At 36.1% G+C, this 20,020-nt stretch overlaps 1 protein-coding gene across 2 annotated transcripts in view; it reads right to left on the minus strand.

Moving 5' to 3' along the window:
• NALCN (sodium leak channel, non-selective) overlaps positions 1 to 20,020 on the minus strand; it is a 502,757-nt gene that overhangs the window by 286,568 nt on the left and 196,169 nt on the right. Inside the window, exons 7-9 of one of the 2 annotated variants that reach the window (XM_036757853.1) lie at positions 13,890 to 14,032; positions 13,656 to 13,760; positions 5,398 to 5,484 (exon numbers count right to left, since the gene is read on the minus strand). In XM_036757853.1, the coding sequence (XP_036613748.1) occupies positions 5,398 to 5,484; positions 13,656 to 13,760; positions 13,890 to 14,032 (335 nt within the window). The remainder of the gene's footprint in view (positions 1 to 5,397; positions 5,485 to 13,655; positions 13,761 to 13,889; positions 14,033 to 20,020) is intronic. The other variant, XM_036757854.1, reaches the window with a different exon arrangement.

The raw sequence follows: 20,020 nt of genomic DNA on the forward strand, positions 1-20,020 counted from the left end.
AAAGTTCATCTCACAGGCTAGGACTGAAAGCCTGTGTACTACAAGTGGATCCATATGAACACAAAGAGTGGTGTAGGAAAGCTAAGAAAAATGTCAATCTGATCTATTATTGTTGTTCATTTACACAGTGCCCTCACCCTCCCTGCCCCAAAAATATAAATGAGAGACAGAGAGAGACAGAGAGACAGAGAGAGAGAGAGAGACAGAAAGGGAAAGAGAAACAGACAGACAGAGAAAGAGATAAAATTACAATCGAGTTCCTGAAGGATGATAAATGTGTGTGGGTAACCTCTATGCACAACACATTGAAATGGAAATCTTCTTTGTCATTTTTTAAAAATCCCACATACTGTTCACAGGCTAGTGTTCTAAAACTCTCTAAACTCAGGTAGATGACACTGTATGATTTGAAAGGAAATAATCATTCATCAGAAACAGCAAATTAAATCATACATAAAAATTTTATCATTAATTACATTATATTTTTATATCAGTTGCTGGAACACATAAATACTTTGCCTCCATAAATGTCTTGCTTGTATGTGTCCTTTTCATTACACTTACACTGTCACTAACCTTAGTTAAGGTCTCATTATTCTCACCTGTACTATTTCAATAGATCATTGATTCATTTCCCAGACTCCATTCTCTCCCTTCATCTTTTACACAAAATCACAAATCCTCTTTGTATTCATAAAATCAAGAATAATCACTGTGTTAATAAGTAATGACAATAATATCAAAGGTAATTTAATAATAGTGTTATATTTATGCTTTTCCATAAATGTATGTTACTACCAGTACCCACTTGTTGCCTTGCTCTTTGAAACCTAATAGAGTCTAGGAACATGTTCACAGATTTATAAGTTAAAAGTCACCAGTAGGAAAACCACTAGTGGTGAAAGTGGAGCACTCTATTCTCTTATGAAAATAGTAGTACCTGATGTAGAAAGATAGACGTCTTGTTCTTGAATATGAAAGCTTTTCAGAGTTGTATTTCTTTAGTACACAGAATTATACTGATCAATGATTTGAATTATAATGATCATAATCTTTTATTTTTTTTTAAAGTATCGCATAGTTTTAAGATTGAGTTCAGGGAATGTAAAGTCCGAATAGCTACGTAAGAACACTGTATCAAAGACAATCTATTCACCATTTTAAAAAACCATAAATCTGAGCTATTCTATTTTCTTTGATTTTTCTGTGATTACAACAGTCCTCAAAACATTTTCCCTTCAATTTTTCATTTTTTCTCATAAGTCCTCACTTTTATGTCCTCTCTCTGTAATTTGCTTCTCTGTGATAGATTCTGTAACAGTACTGATATCATGTGTAAGCAGATCATTCTCAAATCTATAAACCTAGACTTTGTCTTATTTCTTGGGACATTTTAAATCATTCAGGGTCTGCTGAACAGTATGTTGACTGGAATGGAGAAAGCAGACAGAGAGTTCCCTGGGGCTGGCTTGGTGGGAAAGATGAAATGTAAAGGAATTGTAGAGCGGTAACTGGTGGATTGGTGAACTGCAGGGTCCATACTTGTAGGGTAGGCAGCGTGAAGCCAGAAAGGGATTGATGGACTGAGAGCATACTGAGGGAATGAGGAAATGGAGATAAGGGTGGAGAGCTAATTAAGCAGAATGAATGGGTGGGGAAAGTGACCTCAGGAAATTTCAGAGTCTGAGATTCTGCGAAGGTGAGACAATTTTAAATGATTAAAGTCTAAGGTGTGGATGTGCTGGTGAACTAAGTAGAATGAAGCTAAAAGTCAATGAAATTGAGGAAGTCAAGGCAACAGGCATTTATTAAGTGCCTATTGTGTGCCAAACACTGTGCTAAATGCTAGGGATACAGAGAAAGGCAAAAATTGTCCATGCATGCCTTCAGAGTGCTCACAGTCTAATGGGGGAGACGTGTAAACAATTATGTACAAAGAAGATATATGCTTGCGGAAAGAGGGATTTTGAGCTGAGACTAGAAAGACAGGAGTCAAACATGAGAAGAGACAGAATTTTCAGTATGGGAGACAGCCAGTGAAAATGTACAAATCTTGGAAGTGGAACATCTCGTACTAGGAAAGTTGTACAATTACAAATACAGGGTGTCAGGGCATTTATACAGGATGGAGGTTAAAAACTCTCAAGAAGACCAAAGAGAGGTTTATACTCCAAGGAAGTAAAAGACAGTAAAGTCCCACATACAACAAAATATTTATTTATAGCGCACTTTTGTATGTCAGCAAAGGCCTGAGAACAAAATAAATGTGCATCAGTTTTGGAATAGCTAAATAAATTGTGGTAAGAAACAATGAATAGGAGGAAATCAGAGAAGCATAAGAAACCTTATATGAAGTGATGAAGAAATAACATGTACAATGATTGATTAATCAATAAACATTTATTAAGTGACTATTACGTGCCGGGGGCAGCTAGGTAGCACCGTAGTTAGAGCACCAGGCCTGGGGTCAGGAAGACCTGATTTCAAATTCAGCCTCAGACACTTACTAGCTGTGTGACTCTGGACAAGTCACTTAACCTTGTTTACCTCAGTTTCCTCAACTGTATAATGATCTGGAGAAGAAAATGGCACTCCAGTGTCTTTTCTAAGAAAACCCCAAATGAGGTTATAAAGAGTTGGACACAACAGGACTAAAATGACTAAAAACAGCAACAAATTATATATCAGAGGTACTGTGCTAAGGACTGGGGATACAAAAAAGAGACAAAAGACAGTCTCTGCCTTCAAGGAGCTTATAATATAATGATTAGAGAATAATAAAAAAAGAACGAAAAACTCAAAACTGAAGACTGTAATTATAATGATCAAGAAGACTTGACCAAGAGAAGAGCTGGTCTCTGAATGGGGGAGATATAGGTGCAGAATTCTGTTATCATGTCATACAGGTAAAGTATTGGTTGCTTCTGCTGATTTCTTTTTTCCTTTTAAAAATTCTGTTAAAAGGGCTGGATTGCAGTATAAGGAAGGGAAGAAGGGTATATTTGGATGTGGAAATGGTGTAAAAACAAAAGATATTAAAATGTTTTTAAAAGATCACAAGGCAGAGATAAGTATCCAGTTTCTTAAGGTTTTTCATTTTTTTATTGTTGTTTCTGTTTTTGCCTCCCCCCACCAAGAAGGTCAAGGGTGCCATAAAAATAAGTGGACTTTAAGAGCAATTAGACTAAGGATATTATAAGCAGGTGTCATGGACTTAAAAAGGGAGAGAAAGAGAGAGACAATTATGGAGTGACGATGGAGGAGAAAACCCTGAAAAATAACCAACATACTAAATCCAGCTCTCCTAGACTAACAGCTCTGTCTTCTAAGGAAAGTATGAGGAGTTAACTTTTCTCATAACCTTGTAGTAATATTTCACATCTCACTACCCTTCATGCACCAAACATATTATGTTGTCAAGTCTTGTCATTTCTTCCCAGACAAATCTCTCCCAAATCTATCCCTCCTTCTCCATTACCATTGCCAAAGCACAACTTCACGGATCTCTCTGCTTTAAGGTTTTCCTAGTTTCCACCCTAAATCTTAATCAAATAAATCCACCTACTTAGTCTATTGCTCTACTTAAATTAAACTTCTCAAAAGGTAGCTTCACTGTCTAGAATCTTCAAGACCCTTCAGCATCAATTCTTACTAAAAGTGACTGCTTTGATCTCTTGTCTACCCTTTTCTAAGTGTTTGTAATTCCACTGGGATAAACTTTGCCACTGATCTTTTGGCCCCTCCAAGATTTTGCATTAAAGGAATTCGTCCTATACACTCAGAAAACATATGCTCTAGTCCAAATTGCATCTCTCAGGGACCTATTACTCTGTCTCTCAAAAACAAAGTTTATTTTGATCAACAAAGGTTTGCTCAAGTTGATAACACTTGACTTGATATCTTTTTACTACTACAAATGTTTGTTTTCCTGACAAATTCTTTCAAAACATTTAATTGTTTTGTGGGGGGTAAGGGACCAGGAAGGAGTCAGAATAATGGAGATCTAATTCAAGTTTAGTCTTTTAAAATCTGTGTGAATTTAAGTTGTTTAAACTCTCTAAGCTTCAGTTCTTATTTGTTGAATAAGGATAATATATGCCCTATTTAACTTAGAAGGATACCACAATGATCAAAGAAGAAAACCCTTTAAAATGCTACGAAAACTACAAAATATTATATGAATATGAGATAGCATTACTCATTATTTTAAAAAAAATTTGGGACAGCTAGGTGGCACAGTGGATAAGAGCACTGGCTCTGGAGTCAGGAGGACAAGTTCAAATCTGGCCTCTTACTAGCTGTATGACCCTGGGCAAGTCACTTAACCCTGATTTCCTCAGAAGAAAAAAAAATTATTCTTTTTTTGGTTATGTTTTAACTTCCAAACTGTCTGCCTCTCTCCCTCCCTACCACACACTAGAGGGCATCATTTGGCTCAGATTTATGATAATGTGTAAAATCAAACTTCTATTTATAGGTTCTTTCTCTAGAGGTGGATAGCATCTTCCTTCATAGGTACTTTGTATTTGATTTGAATATTTATAATACTCAAAATAACTTGGTCATTCACAATCATTCTTCACACAATATTGCTATTACTGTATACATAGTTCTCTTGGTTCTGCTCATTTCACTTTTCATCAGTTCATGCAAATCTTTCCAGGTTTTTCTAAAATCAACCTGCATATCATTTATTACAGCACAGTAATATTCCACCACAATTACTTGCTTAGCCCTTCCCCAATTGATGGGCATCCACTAAATTGTCTGTTCTTTGCCATCACAAAGAGTGCTACTATAAATATGTTGGAACATATAGGTTCTTTTCCTTTTTCTCTGATCACCTTGGGAAACAGACCTAACAGTGGTCTTGCTGGGTCAAAGGTTATACCCAGTTTGATAACTCTTTGGGCATAAGTCTAGCTCTTCAAAATGGTTAGATCAGTTCACAGCTCCACCAACAGTGTATTAGCGTCCCAATGATTAATTCTTAAAATACAAATTGTATCCCCCCTCTCTTCTTATCCTCTAATAAGTTATATTCAAGCAATGTATATTGTACAGTATATATATATATATATATATATATATATATATGGATAGATAGATAGATAGATAGATAGACAGACAGATGATAGATATGAATATCTGCTGAAATGCTTTTGGAAATGTCAATGTCCTTGCACCTAACTCCTCCTCTACCTCATTGCAAATTCTTAATTTATCAATATGACTAAAAGCCATTTTAGCTCTTCATCACTCTGCACCAAGTGTTTGGGGTTGATTAGTTAACCAGCAAGTATAGAGAATCTAGAGTTCTAAGAATTATAAGGGTTGTTGTTTACAACCAAAGCTAACAACCTTAGGTGATTTTAAAGAAATAGTATTGAACTATACCTGTAAGCAAGCTGGAGCTCTGCCCTGGGGTTTGTTGACATCCACAGCTACTAGCTGCCATCCTCCAGCAGCATCTTCATGAAACATCTTCAAGGCAAAATAAAAGATAGAAAAGGAGAAACAGGAATACAATCACAGTAATAGGTAAATATGGCAGGTCAAGAATCTTTTTACATATGTGTAGTTTTATGCTATGTAAATTTATAAATATGTAAATATTCATCATCATATTGTTCAACACTTTTAACTTCTGTCATTGTTATTTTAAATCAATGCAAAAAAATATTTTAGCTATCCCATATAAATCTCATTATTATAAATATGTCACAGCAATACAGAAATTAGGTGAGGGGAAATAAATCCAGCTGAACATGCCAATGCATTCAACATGGTACACATGTAGTATAATGCCAATGAAATGTAGTTGTCACAAATTTCCTAAAAGAATCTTCCCTGTTGAGATAAAGTACAGAATAAATATGTGATTAAGTATAGAGACTGATCTTAAAGTAGTGAATTGACACTGCTACCAGTAGAGAAAGTAAGATTGTTCAAAGTAGGCTACAACTGGGCTGCTGAGCTGAAACTTTATGCATATTTCAAAAATAAGCAGTTACTTTTGACTAACTAGTCTTAACTGTGTTTCTCAACAACAGGTAATTACAAAAAATATAAGTGGAAAATAATTTTTTCCACCAGTATTTTCTCCTCTCAGTCCTTTCATGAAATAAGCATTTTTATTTTACTAACCAAATTGGTTTACTAACCAATACTAACACCATCTCTATTATAGAACACCATTTAAAAATGTATTTTTTTTCTGTCTCATACACTTACACCCTTGTGTAAGACTGACCCTTTATTCAGTAATGGAGTAATAGAGGAAATATGAGAAGGTGTGACATTCCATAACCATCATGTCCCATAACATAGGGCAAACTTCTGATAGCAGGACATCTGATAGCTTGACTATATTGAAAGTCAAATAGTTGTTGTAGAAGTTGTAATGTGTGAATGTCACAATTCAGAGATGATCTACAGCTCAGAAGAATAGTGAGGACTGTGAGTGAGAGTGTGTGTTTGAGTGTGAGTGTACACCTGCTAACACAAAATGTAACTACAACGATTATTTACATCATGTAGCTCTGCCTAAAGATGTCAGGAGTACTGTGAATTCCATCTATCCAGGCATAGGCTTCATATCATTTTAGTAGGAAACAAACCAATTTACAAGTTATACTCTGGGAAAGAATCATGAATAACCCATTCCTCTATAACTCTACTCTGAGACCATATAAGCTGACTAGAAAGCTCTTTCTTCAAAGTCATTCAAAAAATTCGAGTTTCCTTCTAAGGACAAAAGGCCAAATCAATCCTGTCAGTCATGAGCAAAAAACCCTCTGTTGATATATCCTGTGTTCTCTTATCATGGCCTCAAGATCCCTGGGGCACATATTTTCTTTGATCAGCAGCAGACTAATTTTCTCTGTTAAATTAATTTTTCCATTGGACAAAAATCAAATAAATCAATTTAATCATCAGTAAAAGTATGCTGCCAAGGTCACTTCTTTGTGTGAAATGCAGGGAAGGACATGCAAATGTGTTCAGTTTCTGTCTAGTCTTTCGAATCAAGAGGGAGGTTTTGATCATTTGGGGCAGACATGAATAAATGCAGCTTTTCTAAGGTTATCTAAGCAGAGTTTCTGCAATAACTGTCTGCAAAGCAGGCCTTGGGCAGATGTAGAGATCCTTTTACCTTCTAGGCATTCTTAAAGGGTAGTTGTTATTAGAGGTGGCTGACCGCATAGTGGATAGAGCACTGGACCTGGATTCAGAAAGACCTGAGCTCGAATATGGCCTCAGACACTTACTAGCTATGCAACTCTAGGCAAGTCAGTTAACCTCTGTTTGCTTCAGTCGCTTCAATTATAAAATGAGGATAATAATAACACCTAGCTTGCAGGGTTGTTGTGAGGGTTAAATGAGATAATATTTGTAATAAGAGCTCAGCACAGTACCTTGCACATAGCAGGTACCAATTAAATGCTTACTTTTATTCCTCCCTCTTCCCCTATATAACTCCTCTTTACTTAGGAGAGAGGTCTGCTGCGAAAGTAGAGTGATCAGATCAGTCCAATAAGAAGCTAAATATGGAGCCAAAAGAGGTAATTATTTATTGATGATATCCACACTATTTACCAATAGCCTTTGTCATTAAAAATGTTTTGTGCTTTAAAAAAAATTGGTATAATTTCCCAAATCCATCCCATAACCAATGATTGCTTTTGACCATTGAAATGCTCTTCCTGTATTAGGACCATTAACTTCAACTCTATAGGGATTTAATACCTGCAAAATCTCCTGGACAGTAGGGGTTACAATTGTTAGGGATAAACGGTGATGGATGATGGAATTCAAAGCTATTTAGGAACTATTGGGCTGGGGGGGGGGGTTAAATGCATATATGGGAAAAAGTAATAAAGAATTGTGTGGGAGCAGCATTCTGAAACATTACTTGTAGAGCAAACCAACTAGAAGATACCAAACATAACGGGGAGAAACGGACAAATACCAAATGAACATTTTAGCAGAAAAAAGTTTCTCTTTCTTTCTTACTTTTACTTATAAGAAGATCATTTCCTTTCATAATATGTATGTGTGTATGTATGCATATATACACACACATATATATACACATATATGTATTATTTTTCAAGTCATAAATATGTTAGAAATATTTTTAAAAATTAACCATCTGGAAACTAAATGTAGTCATTAGTGACACAAACTTAAGGGTGGATACACAGCTCAACTTCATTAGTAAATAATATATTCAAAAATTGTTTTACTGTTTCAAACTGCTTCACTGTTTTACTATAAATAATATATAACAAAACAGTACAGAAATAATATGATAAACATAAACAATAAATTAATAATTGCATTAAATTATATGGTCAGCTTCCCTAAATTTAATTCTCGTTTATCACTTTCCATGACTGAAGTATTATCCTGTTGCTACAACTCTTTATTATAACCTAGGTCCCCCTCACACTATATGCTATGAAGACATCCCTAGTCATTGCAGTCACTAAAGTGATTTCAAATATTTTTCATATATATGCATATTTATAATATATTAGAATAATATTTTATGATATGTTTTCTAACACATATGTAAATAGTTTTCTAATATATTTCCAACATGTTTTCATGTGGAGTCAAATATCTTTTAAATTGCTACAACTGTAAATTTTAATTTTTTAAAACAAGCTTTTTGCCTTAAAACTCGAAGTGGTATACATATCTTTTTGGTGGGAGGAGTAGAGTTTTCCTCATCAAAACACTTTCTCTTTCCTATTCTATTATCACACATTCATACAGAAGTTGGACAAAGTATTAAAGGGTACAGAAACTACCTCATACATTTTAATGTCTTAGGAATGGCATTGTCAAGATCTCGTGGTGGGAATGGTAGGACTAATAAGAACAATCTCATTTCCCTTCTCTGCTCTCATTCTTTGGTTTCTTCCCCGCCCCCCCACTTCTCCCAGACTTTCTGTATTAGCTCTCATTAGTCTCTGATAGAATTTAACCTCTAATTCTTATGGTCCGGAAATGTCCCTTCCACTGTTGGAAAAACATATTGCATATACTAACAGTGATAAACTTACTAACAACTGCTATTTCCTTACCCCTAAACCCAACATATGCCACTCTAAATCCCATGCCAGATGTTAGGTATAGAGGCAGTGCTTGATAAACTCAGGGCCAGAGGCAAACCAAACTAAATTATGATTCTAAATTGGAGCAGATAATAACAGGTATTAATATAGCTTTTAAAGTTAACAAATTTACAGGCATTATTTCTTTTGAGCTTCACAAATGCTCTGTGTAGTAGATATTGGTAACCCTATTTTATAGACAAGTAAATTCAGTTAAGTTACTTGCTCTCAGTAAGTACTGGGCAGAGGAGTTGAACCTAGGCTTTCCTGTGTCCCCACAGAGCACTACAAAACACTGACCCTAAGGATCTACCAGGATCCCTTATTCCAACCATGAATCTGCTCAGTGATTGCTAGCGAAGGCATCAGTCCTGAAGAGGTTGTGTTAACTCATTCATTTGAATAAATGGTGTGACTTGAGGGATGTTTTATGGCTATCAGTTTGCTTCTGAGTCCAGGGGTCCATCCCAATGGGGAGGTACTAAGCATTTAACTGAACTGTGTATAAATAGTGTGGACCCTCTGGGTAGAAGAAGGAGATTCTCCTATCATAGAGACTCATCTTGACATCAGGCCTACACCCATAAGGACTCTGGGGTTCATAGATTGGACAATAGGTCCCTGCCCTCTTAGCACAGAGTGAACGTAAATACTAAATAGTATTTCTCTTTTGGCCAAGAATGCTGAAGGTCTTCCCCTCCCAGTTTGATTTTTTTTTTTGAGTTTTTGATTAAAGGGGCCATCCTTTGATTAACTTCTTAAAGAGGCCTATTCACTGAATGAGCTTCACTTTACTCACAGTGAGCACCTGAAACAACCTTAGCCTAAAAGGGTCCAGGTCTCCCAATGCATCCTGAGCAATCTTCTAGTCTTCCTAGTGAATATCAGGGCACTGGACCCAGATGGTCCTGGAGGAGAAAGTGAGGCTGGTGACCTTGCACAGCCCTCCCTCATTCAGATCAAAGTCAACTGCAAGTCATGTCATCATTTCCATGATGTCATGGCCCTCTTCAAGAATGAAGAACAAACACAACAACATCCATAAGGATATGATACTTATACATACCTGCCTATCATTCCTGTCTCACTTTCTCTCTGCATCTCTGCTGAATATTAATCAAACATTCTCACTGTTTTCATTTCATCAGGAAACTCAATTGCTTTTGTTCACTAACCAAGTTTTGTAACATCAGCTTCCACCGCATTACTCTAGTTTTATGTTTTGTTTTGTTTGTTTTATGACCTCCACAAGCTTTTTGTTAGATCATTGGCTATGGAAGACTTTAGGCATTTGGCTGTGAAAATGTGAATGAAAAACGGCTGTTGTACTGTTTTTAAAGGTAGGGACAGTCCTTGTGACTGCCTTTTGCCTCTAGCAGCAAGCGTTAGAGACAATTACATCTAAGCTGACAGTACAAAGTCTCAATCTCCTTCTTTGTCTGACAAATATGTAATTTGCTTCTCTCAACCCCCCACGTCTCTAACAGGGAAAGTTTCCTTAAGAATATGATGACCAAATGACAGGTCCCTTTTTGATTTGCTTAATGTATTCCCTTGTGGATACTTTACAAATTCAAATACTCCAGAGCTAAAAGAGAGGAAGAAAGCCACCATCCATTTTTGAAACAAATATAGGCTTATGGGATAACTCCCACCATTCTCTTGTTTATTTGTTTGTTTGTTTTGTTTAGTTTTTGTCAGAGGCTTCTTTATGACTTAGCATGAGCAGAAAACTTGACTGTTTGTAAAAAGGACCATTGATTCCTTTGAGTGGGGCTCATGTATAGATTTTTTTTTCCCTCCAAAGATCACAGATGTAATAGATCTACAACAAATGCAGTTCTTTCCATGCTATACCCTATAGTGAGCATGAGGACCACTTGCCATGGTGCTCCTAAGGAGGTGGGAGGGAAGGAAGGGCTGGTTGCTAGGCAGTGTAAATAGTGTTTTTGTAAGAGGCTGAAATACATGTATTTCTGTTGCTTAGCAACTGGGTCCACAGCAGTAGCTTTTTTCATCATCTAGATTTCCCGCAAATTTTTATATTATTTCCTCTGTTGAATTTCAAGATGTTTCCCAAATAATTTACCAACTTTCTCTACCTCTTTGCCACCAAATTACTTGACCCAGCTCTGGCCTCTTTCCTTCTCTTTTATTTTTTAAGCAAATGCATACTAGGTTATAATTCCAAACAAAAAACCTACCCTGAGAAGTGCTTTTGGATAACAGTTAATTTCTAATTATAGTATTTACCTTATAATACTATGGCTGATTAAACAATTGTGTATGCAGCCATTTTAAATAATCTCTTAGGTACATCTGAATGTAAGATCTATGAGCAGGCTCATACTGCAATATTACTGCAATTTGCACATGCAGCAAAAATATACACAACTCTTAGAGTGTATCTTGTCTAGTCCTGAAAGCAATTCTAAAACCTAACTGGAAACCATTTCAAGCTTCACAGCAGAGGCAGGTTAGTATAGGACTAAGCATTATATATTCTTAACTTCTTACTTCGAAGTTGATGGATATATTATTTACCTTCTCCAATTCAATTTGGATAGTATTTGCCTCTTTTTATTATAGCCCACGTAAAAATTTTAAAAGTTCTATGTAAAAGTAAGAATTCTACACATGGATGCTATTGTACTTAAATCAATAAGCAGGAAAAGTCCATTTTCAGGTATTTAAGGCAGTGTTTATAGCTTATTTTTTGGAAGATATGTGAAATATTTCAAAGAAAAAATGTACCTTGGATCTTTGAAAAAAACAGGCAACCTTAATAAGTTTATTTTATAATTCAAGATAAGAAATAATGGTTCCTTGAAGTACTACTTATTTTATTTCTGTATTTTTCACATCATCATAATCTATCTCTTTCCTTCTCTCACCCCCTTACACACACACACACACACACACAAACAAATATGCTAAAAAGAAATAAGAAAAACAAAAAGAGGTATTATCTATTTCCTTCCCCTTTATGCTAGAAGATGACATCATTTCTAGGTCTTCTCCTTTCTGTCCATCTGAAATAAAAAAAAGTCTTGGACCTGAAATGCCATCCCATTTAACACCTGCGCTCATGTTGGTTTTACCAAAGAGTCAATAAAACATAATGGATAGGTTTCTGGATTTAGAGTCAGGAAAATATGGGCTTAAATCCCACCTTAGATAATATACTAGCTGTGTTAACCTAGGCATATTACTCAATTTTTCTGACTCTCAGTTTCCTCAGTTGCAAAATGGGAATGATAACAGCATCTACTCCAAAAAGTTTTTGTGACGATCAAGGGAGGTAGTAAGTGCTCAGCAAAACTTAGTGTCACGTAAACATCAGTAATTATTAGATCTAAGGGAAATAGAAGCTTTTGGTAAACATAAAGAAGACCCTGTTAAAAGCTATCTATGGAAAGCAAGTAGTTAAAGTGGGGAGGGGAGGAAATCTTTGCTATATTTATAGACTGGGATATATTTTCCTTTCTAATGATTCTAGTTACATGGTACAGCGGATAGAAGTCTGGAAAAAGATGAGTTCAAATCCAGCTTCAGGCACAAGAGATGCAACCTTGGGCAACTCACTTAACCTCTGTCTGCCTTAGTTGCCTCCTCTGTAAAAGGGGTATGATAACAGCACATACCTCTAAGCATTGTCAGGATGAGGCAAAGTGTGTTGCAAACCTTAAACTATATAAATGTTAGTTTTTGTTATTTTTATTATCATATACTATCGCATGTTCACATGCCTCAAGCGTAAATCAGTGATCATGAAAGAAACTAGAGGTGAGATGAGCATAACATTTCTAAGAAAAGATATTTTTCCAGCTGCTATATCACTGAAAAGTTCTACATGAGAAAGAAGAGTAAATCTTCCTCATGGCACACACAATAGAGGGTGGGCTAAATAGGAGGATGCAGAGTCTGATTCTTAGTATTCCATTATTGTCCTGCTCATAGTCTTCACAGGGCTGTTGATGTGACCTTGGGCTCTTGAGGGCTATAGAAGTGCAAGAGAAGCTAGGATAAGTTTCCATTAACTGGAAAGGTTGTGAACACACATCTGAAGATGTACTTTTTGTCTGTTATACAAGACCCTTTCCCTTTGATAAGCTTGGAAAAGGATCATGACTGACCCCCAAATCCTATTCAGGGGTGGGGAACCCACAGCCTTGAGGTCCTTGGGTGTGGCCTTTTGACTGAGTCCAAGTTTTACAGAACAATCCCTTTATTAAGGGAATTTGTTCTGTGAAGTTTGGATTCAGTCAAAGGACTGCACTTGAGGACCTAGAGGATCACATGTGGTCTGAGGCTGCAGGATCCTCACCCTTGGACTATAATTTGGCCTAGCAATTAATAAATACTTTGCAATAAGTCACAGAAGGGTTGTGATATGCTTCAGCTGACAGGGTGTTCATGTGGATGAATCTGCAGGCCCCCCTTTTTTAACACTAAGTTATTTGCATATTTCACATTTGACATTTATCAAAATTATTTTTCTTAGAATTAATTAAAATACTGCCAATGCTTTACCTGTGTTGTAGCCGTTGAAGTGGTGCTGCTCCTGGATCCCCACATCTGTTGGAACTGCACCCTGATTTCTGCAAATGTCTCAATAATGACGGCAATAAATACATTCTGAAGGGGGGAAAATAGATATATAAACCACACTTGCCATAGGACTCAGCAGAGATGGAGGAAATTTAGTAGAAATTCAGTAGAATATTCATATGCCTGATAGGTTTATCATAGTAAATTATACAATACCTTAACAAGCCAGGCAAGAAAGAATATTAAGGTGATAAAATAGAAGTAAGAGCGCCATCTTGGAAAGCTGTCAATTGCACGGTACATAAGGAAGACCCAGCCTTCTTGAGAGGCAGCCTCATACACAGTGAAAATACTTGTACCTGTTGATGGAAAGGGAAACAGGTTGTGTTTCTTTTTTAGATGAAAAACTTTTCTCAGAAAAAAAAAAAAACAACTTTTGCCTACTTTCCTTCTTTTAGAGACAAAAGCTCTCCCAGAAGGATTATGTTTTAGATGGCACCTTATTGGTTTTTGTTCTTAAAACTTAAAAAAAAGGTAAGCTATTCCTGTCATGTAAGAAATGAAATTCTAGGTACTTCATTCACAAAGAGACAATTCCAGGCAATTCAGAGATGGTAAAAAGCCATCTAGAGACTTTAAACTTTCAAACGTTCACATAAAGGTGCCATGAAAGTAAAGTAATGCAATAAAAAGCTACCAAGGGGGTCTAAATACTTCTGTTTCAAAAGACCATATTTTACATGCATTCTTGGCATCTACGGAACAAATTTTAAAATAATTTGTTATATATGAAATACATATAAAAACTTTGCTTTTGATTTGAACTACTACTTTAGAAAGATAAATCCATTTGGGCATCTTCAAATCAATATCCCCAACCCCATCTTTGGTTTTTGAAGTCTTTACTGAATACCAAAGTATGAACAAGTACCAAACGTTATTTCACATTTTCTGACAGCATTATCCTGTCCCAAATCCTTCCTCTCAGCAGGAAGAGTTAACAGGTGAATAGAATTTAAGTATATTATTGACAAAACAAAATTTCCAGATGCCAACAAGCCTTAGGGCTTGCTGATGAAATAAAAACAGGACCTTGAATTCTTTAAACTGAATCTAGCTGATGTTTTTCACTGTTCCAATTTCCTTTGGGTTTTGGTTTCTAATAAATTGATCAGGAAACTGACTCCCAGCTGATCTCTAAGCAAAATAACTTGAGAAAAAAGACTTGTTTGGATGACTATGAGAGGAATTATAAATAGAAAAAAAGAGCACATTCAAGCAGATGGTGGAGTTAGTATCATAGGATTATAATAGCAGGTATGAAACTTCATCTTTAGGGAGGTCCACAACTAAGGTTAACCATAACGATCCAGAAAAACAAACCATACCTACAGCAAGGTAGCTTTATATACAATTGAGGCTTCAAAAAACAAATAAAATTGGATATAACAAATAAAAGTAGTTCATTTCCATTGAAGATAATTGTTATTGTTTTTTAGCAGACAACAGTATAGGTATCCATAGAAAATTTACATTGAAGACTAAATTTTATTGATAAATTGCTTATTTTCTGCTGAAAAGTGGAAATTAATATTATAAATAAAAACAACCAAGGTCCATTGGTACAACCAGATTTCCAGCCCTGTTTTAGGGGAAAAGAGTTAACTCAATTCAATTCAGTTCAACAAATATACTAAGCACCTACTTTGCATGGAACTGATTGTGCTAGGTATTCAGAATACCAAGATTAAAAATGAAATGGTCTTGTCCTCAATAACCTGAAAATCCAATGGATTTAGAAGGGGTTGAATGGCTAGATGTTTAAAAAAAGAGTTATTCTAAATCTATATCAACTGGAAAGGAAATCTCTAGTTGGAGAAACTGGAGAACTCCATATAATTCAGAAAGGTGGTTATCCAGTTTGTCGTGTTACTTATACTGTTAGCCTCCCTTATATAGGGTGATCAAATTAGACAAAAGTAAAAATGAAATCAGTCAATTCTGTCTTAGTAACTGAGTCCAACACAGTATTTATTATTGGGGCAATATTCACTCCAGTGAAGATTAGAAACAATTACTTGATTAATAGGTCCATGCCATTTTTGTAATCTATGACTACTGAGAAAATGTTCAGAAAAATGATTCTGATCCAAATGAGTTTTGACAGTTGTTTTCTAAGAGAAGTGATGAATTTAGATTGATTTATCCATACATTTTCAGTTGGGTATCTGGTAACCAGTATGATACACATTTTAAGGAAATCAATAAGGACATGGAATGTGACTAGAAGTTGGGGGTTAGAATGATGAAGAATATCAACCATGTTATATGAAGAAAGAAAAGTTTGGAGTAACTACTTCCGGAGGGCAGAACTGGAACCTATGGTTCTAGGGAGGCATACTTTGACTCTCTCCATACACATATACGTACACATACACACACACATATGTATACATAAAGCCTACACATGTAGGGAGAGCCTATTTTTACTGGATCTATTTAAACAGAGCCTTTTGAGGACACCAAATAAAGCATTCAAGCATTGGGTGGATGGTTAGATGAGATGACCTTCCAGTTCCTATGAATATTAGAGGGACATATCTAAATTTCCTTCCAAAGCAATTAATCCTGTGTCAAAGAAAAAACATTTTTACAGATGAGTAAATAGGAAATATAGACAAAGTAACTGGGAGGAAAGAATTACTAATTGGTGGGGATAAGGAAGGCTTCGTGTGACAGATGGCACTTGAGCTAAGCCTTGAATGAAATTAGGGATTCCAAGAGGCAAAAATGAGGAGAAAAATCATCCCAAGCATTGGGGACAGGCTATATGAAAGCATGGGAGAAAGCTATGAAATGTTAGTTATGAAAAACAGCAAATAGGGCAGTTTGGAATACATATACTCTAAAGTGCATGAAGGAGAAGAAATGGGAAATCAGGCTGGAAAGACAGATTGGGGTCATATCTGAAATATATTAAATGCTAAGCAAGAAATTTTTATTTTATCTTAGATGCAATAGGGGTAGTTGATAGTGTGCTAGGACTGAAGTCAGGAAGACTCATCTCCCTGAATTCAAATTTGGCCTCAGACACTTACTGGCTATGTGACCCTGGGCAAGTCACTTAACCTTGTTTGCCTCAGTTTCCTCATCTTTAAAATGAGCTGGAGAAGGAAATGGCAAACCAGTCCAGTATCTTTTCCAAGAAAACCCCAGATGGGGTCGTGAAGAGCTGGACACAACTGAAACAACTGAACAAAAACAACAAGGATGTAATAGGTAGCCACTGACGTTTCTTGAGTGACACAGTCAGACCAGCATGTACCATGTGACTCAGGACACTACTTTCTCCAGTGTCTTGCTATGAGTCACAGAAATGTCTATGAGGTACAGTTCTTAGAAGCTCCCAGGCATCTGAAAAGGAGCCATTAAAGATGCAGGTAGCTAGATGGACAAAGGTGTCAGAAAAGATAAGAAGGGATAGTGGCCTGCCCTCTATTCAGGTGGAGGAGTTTAGCCCTAACAAGCAGAAGGTCTCCATATCTGAAACCTGAAAGATATAAGAAGGCCTTGGAGGTTAGGAGAAGGAGCTCACATTAGATGGCACTATAATCCTATAACATCCTGACTATTTAGTCTTCTCTCATATTTCTTCTCAATTGATGGCTTTGTCCTTACTATTAACCTTCAAGTAATGTCACTTTTCCTAGCCATGGGCTTTAATCAGTCTATGCCTCCAGATAACTCCTTTTTAAGCCTTCATCCTCTTTAGGTGGAAAAGACTAAGGAGGCCATAAATTTCCCCTGAACTTTTGAGCTGCATCTTAGGGCTGATGAGCCAGACCCTTACCAATCTGGTCAATGTCTGTGACTGGAAACAAATAACTCCAAGTTTCCAAAGGCAAAATAATTTATCTTTTCTGACTCAAAGGGTATTTTCAATCACACTTGGCAATAACTATCCAAGAATATGGCAGGAAGGAAAAGCAAATAATCATGGTCTTCTAACTTTCTCATTTACTGATTTATATTTTCTGTTTGGCAGAGACCTGTCTCTTAAAAAATGAATCTCTTGAAGTCTAAAATTTCAGTCCTTCTTCTAGTTTAATCCTGACACCAAACAAAACCACTTTGATAGATACCGAGAAAAGTGAAAAATAAGAGGATAAGCCTCTAAATTGTGTGAGCATAGGAAAAAGTCACATCCCACCCATTTCTACATTTGATACTTAATATCCTGAAAGAATTAATCACAACTTACCAAATATCCTGCCTAACAACCAAATGATGACAATAGTAGCTTGAATAAAACCAGAGGATTGGCTCAGTGTTATTCTTGTATCTAAAAATGCATATTTCTGCTTGAAATGTTAATAAAATATATCTTAAAATAAATCCAAGAAGGCCAATTCATCCTTGGGCCTGAACAATGAATTACATTTTATTATTGGCCTTATCACAGAATCATAAAACATTAGAACAGGAAGGGACCTTCATCCTACCCACTCATTTAATAAAGGAAGATTCTAAGGAACAGAAAACAGCTTTCTCAAAGTAACATAGCTAATTATTTTTTGTTTTCAAGGATTTAAATAGCATTTTCCTCTTACCTTTGTTTGGAAGAATATCTAATTTATACATGAGTCAAATAATTAGATTAATTCTCCCACACTCTTTAGTAAAATATAGCTTTGGATAAATATTTTCCTGCTCTGAAGGTGGGATACAGATAGAACACTGGGCTTCTAGGGGCTAAGCCAGTGGGACACAGACTCTGGCAGGCTCTACCAAGGCAAAAGGTTTCAGGTATTGGTCTGGCAATGGCATATGTATCTGTAATGTGAGAACTAAAAAAGATTCAACAGCAGAAGGCTATACACAAGGTGACAGAGTATGTGATTTTGGCATTTAGGGAACTAAACCATCTACTAAGACCTAGAAGTAATATAATCTCTTTAGTTTAAAAGAGTATTATCAGTATTCTTTCATATAGTGTGTCTCAGGAAGTATTTGTATTTGTTCAGTCATTTCAATCACAACCACGGGGTTTACTTGGCAAAGATACTAGAGTGGTTTGCCATTTCCTTCTCCAGCTCATTTTACAGATGAGGAAACTGAGGTAAACAGGGTTAAGTGATTTGCCCAAGGTCACATAGCTAGTGTCTGAGATTGGATTTGAACTCAGGTCTTTCTGACTCCAGGCCCAGTACTCTATCCACTATGCCACCAAGCAGCATAATGAATTGTAAATAAGGCTGACCCCATCTCCTTATTCATAACCTCCCCTCAACAAAAAGTAGGTTTCAACATTAACTTCTGCAAATGAAACACTTATAACCTAAAGATAAAAAATGTAATTTAAATAAAATGGTTCACTCCATTTAAGATATTTGCAAACTCCTGAATTTATGGATTATCTTCAGGGAGTCTAATTCATTAGGAAATGAAAAAAAAATTCTTCTACCAACAAGACAGGATAAGTAGGATTTCCAGTAAATCAACAGATACCTAAAATAGTGAAAAGACTAACGAAGCTAAATTTCACTACAGACATTTTTCTATTCAGATATAGCTTTTTTTGTAGTTAAAGATCATACTTATGTCAAGGATTCATCTTACAACTACAGATCAAGTCTGGGCTGATCAGGGAATTGACCTGCAAATTCACTAATTAGGGTCCTGTTTGTTGCTCTGTTATAAAAGATAAGCATTTATTAGTTGAGGCAAGATCCCCTGCCCTAAGAAGATGGTGCCTGAGAATAAAATTTAACCAAGGCTTAAAAAAGAAACAACAGACTCCTGGCCAGGGATGGAGTGTACCTCATGAAAGCTGGTAAGCACGTATTTGACAGTTATCTTGCAAATCCAACCAAATTAAAAAGAAAAAAAGATGAAGGAGAAAGCTATCCATGAAGCTGAATATTACTGTAATGAAGGAAGTATGGTAGTGGAGAAAAAAAATTAAAGGAGGCATAATCCAACAAAAGAGCTAGTAAGAGGTGTGTGTGTGTGTGTGTGTGTGTGTGCGTGTTTGCTTTTTATAGTCATAAATGTCTGTGAACATGTAAAGTGTAATACGTCCCATTCACAGGAGTGCTTCCTTTACATTTGCATTAAGAGGTGTACTACAATAGTAAAGTGGGTTGCTATATCTGGGTAAGCCACCAGATGGTGGTCCAAGCCTTGAGCACCCAATGTGAATAACCACAAACTTTCTACCACAGAAACCTGTAAGTCCCCAATATTCCTCAGTCATCCTGTATATTTATAAACTATCTTTTCTCTAGCTAGAACTGTAACAAAGTGCTTCCCAGGGCTCTTACAGAATCTAAGGGTATGATTTAATG

The sequence above is a fragment of the Trichosurus vulpecula genome, chromosome 4 (genome assembly GCF_011100635.1).
Source record: "Trichosurus vulpecula isolate mTriVul1 chromosome 4, mTriVul1.pri, whole genome shotgun sequence".
Lineage (NCBI taxonomy): Eukaryota > Metazoa > Chordata > Mammalia > Diprotodontia > Phalangeridae > Trichosurus > Trichosurus vulpecula.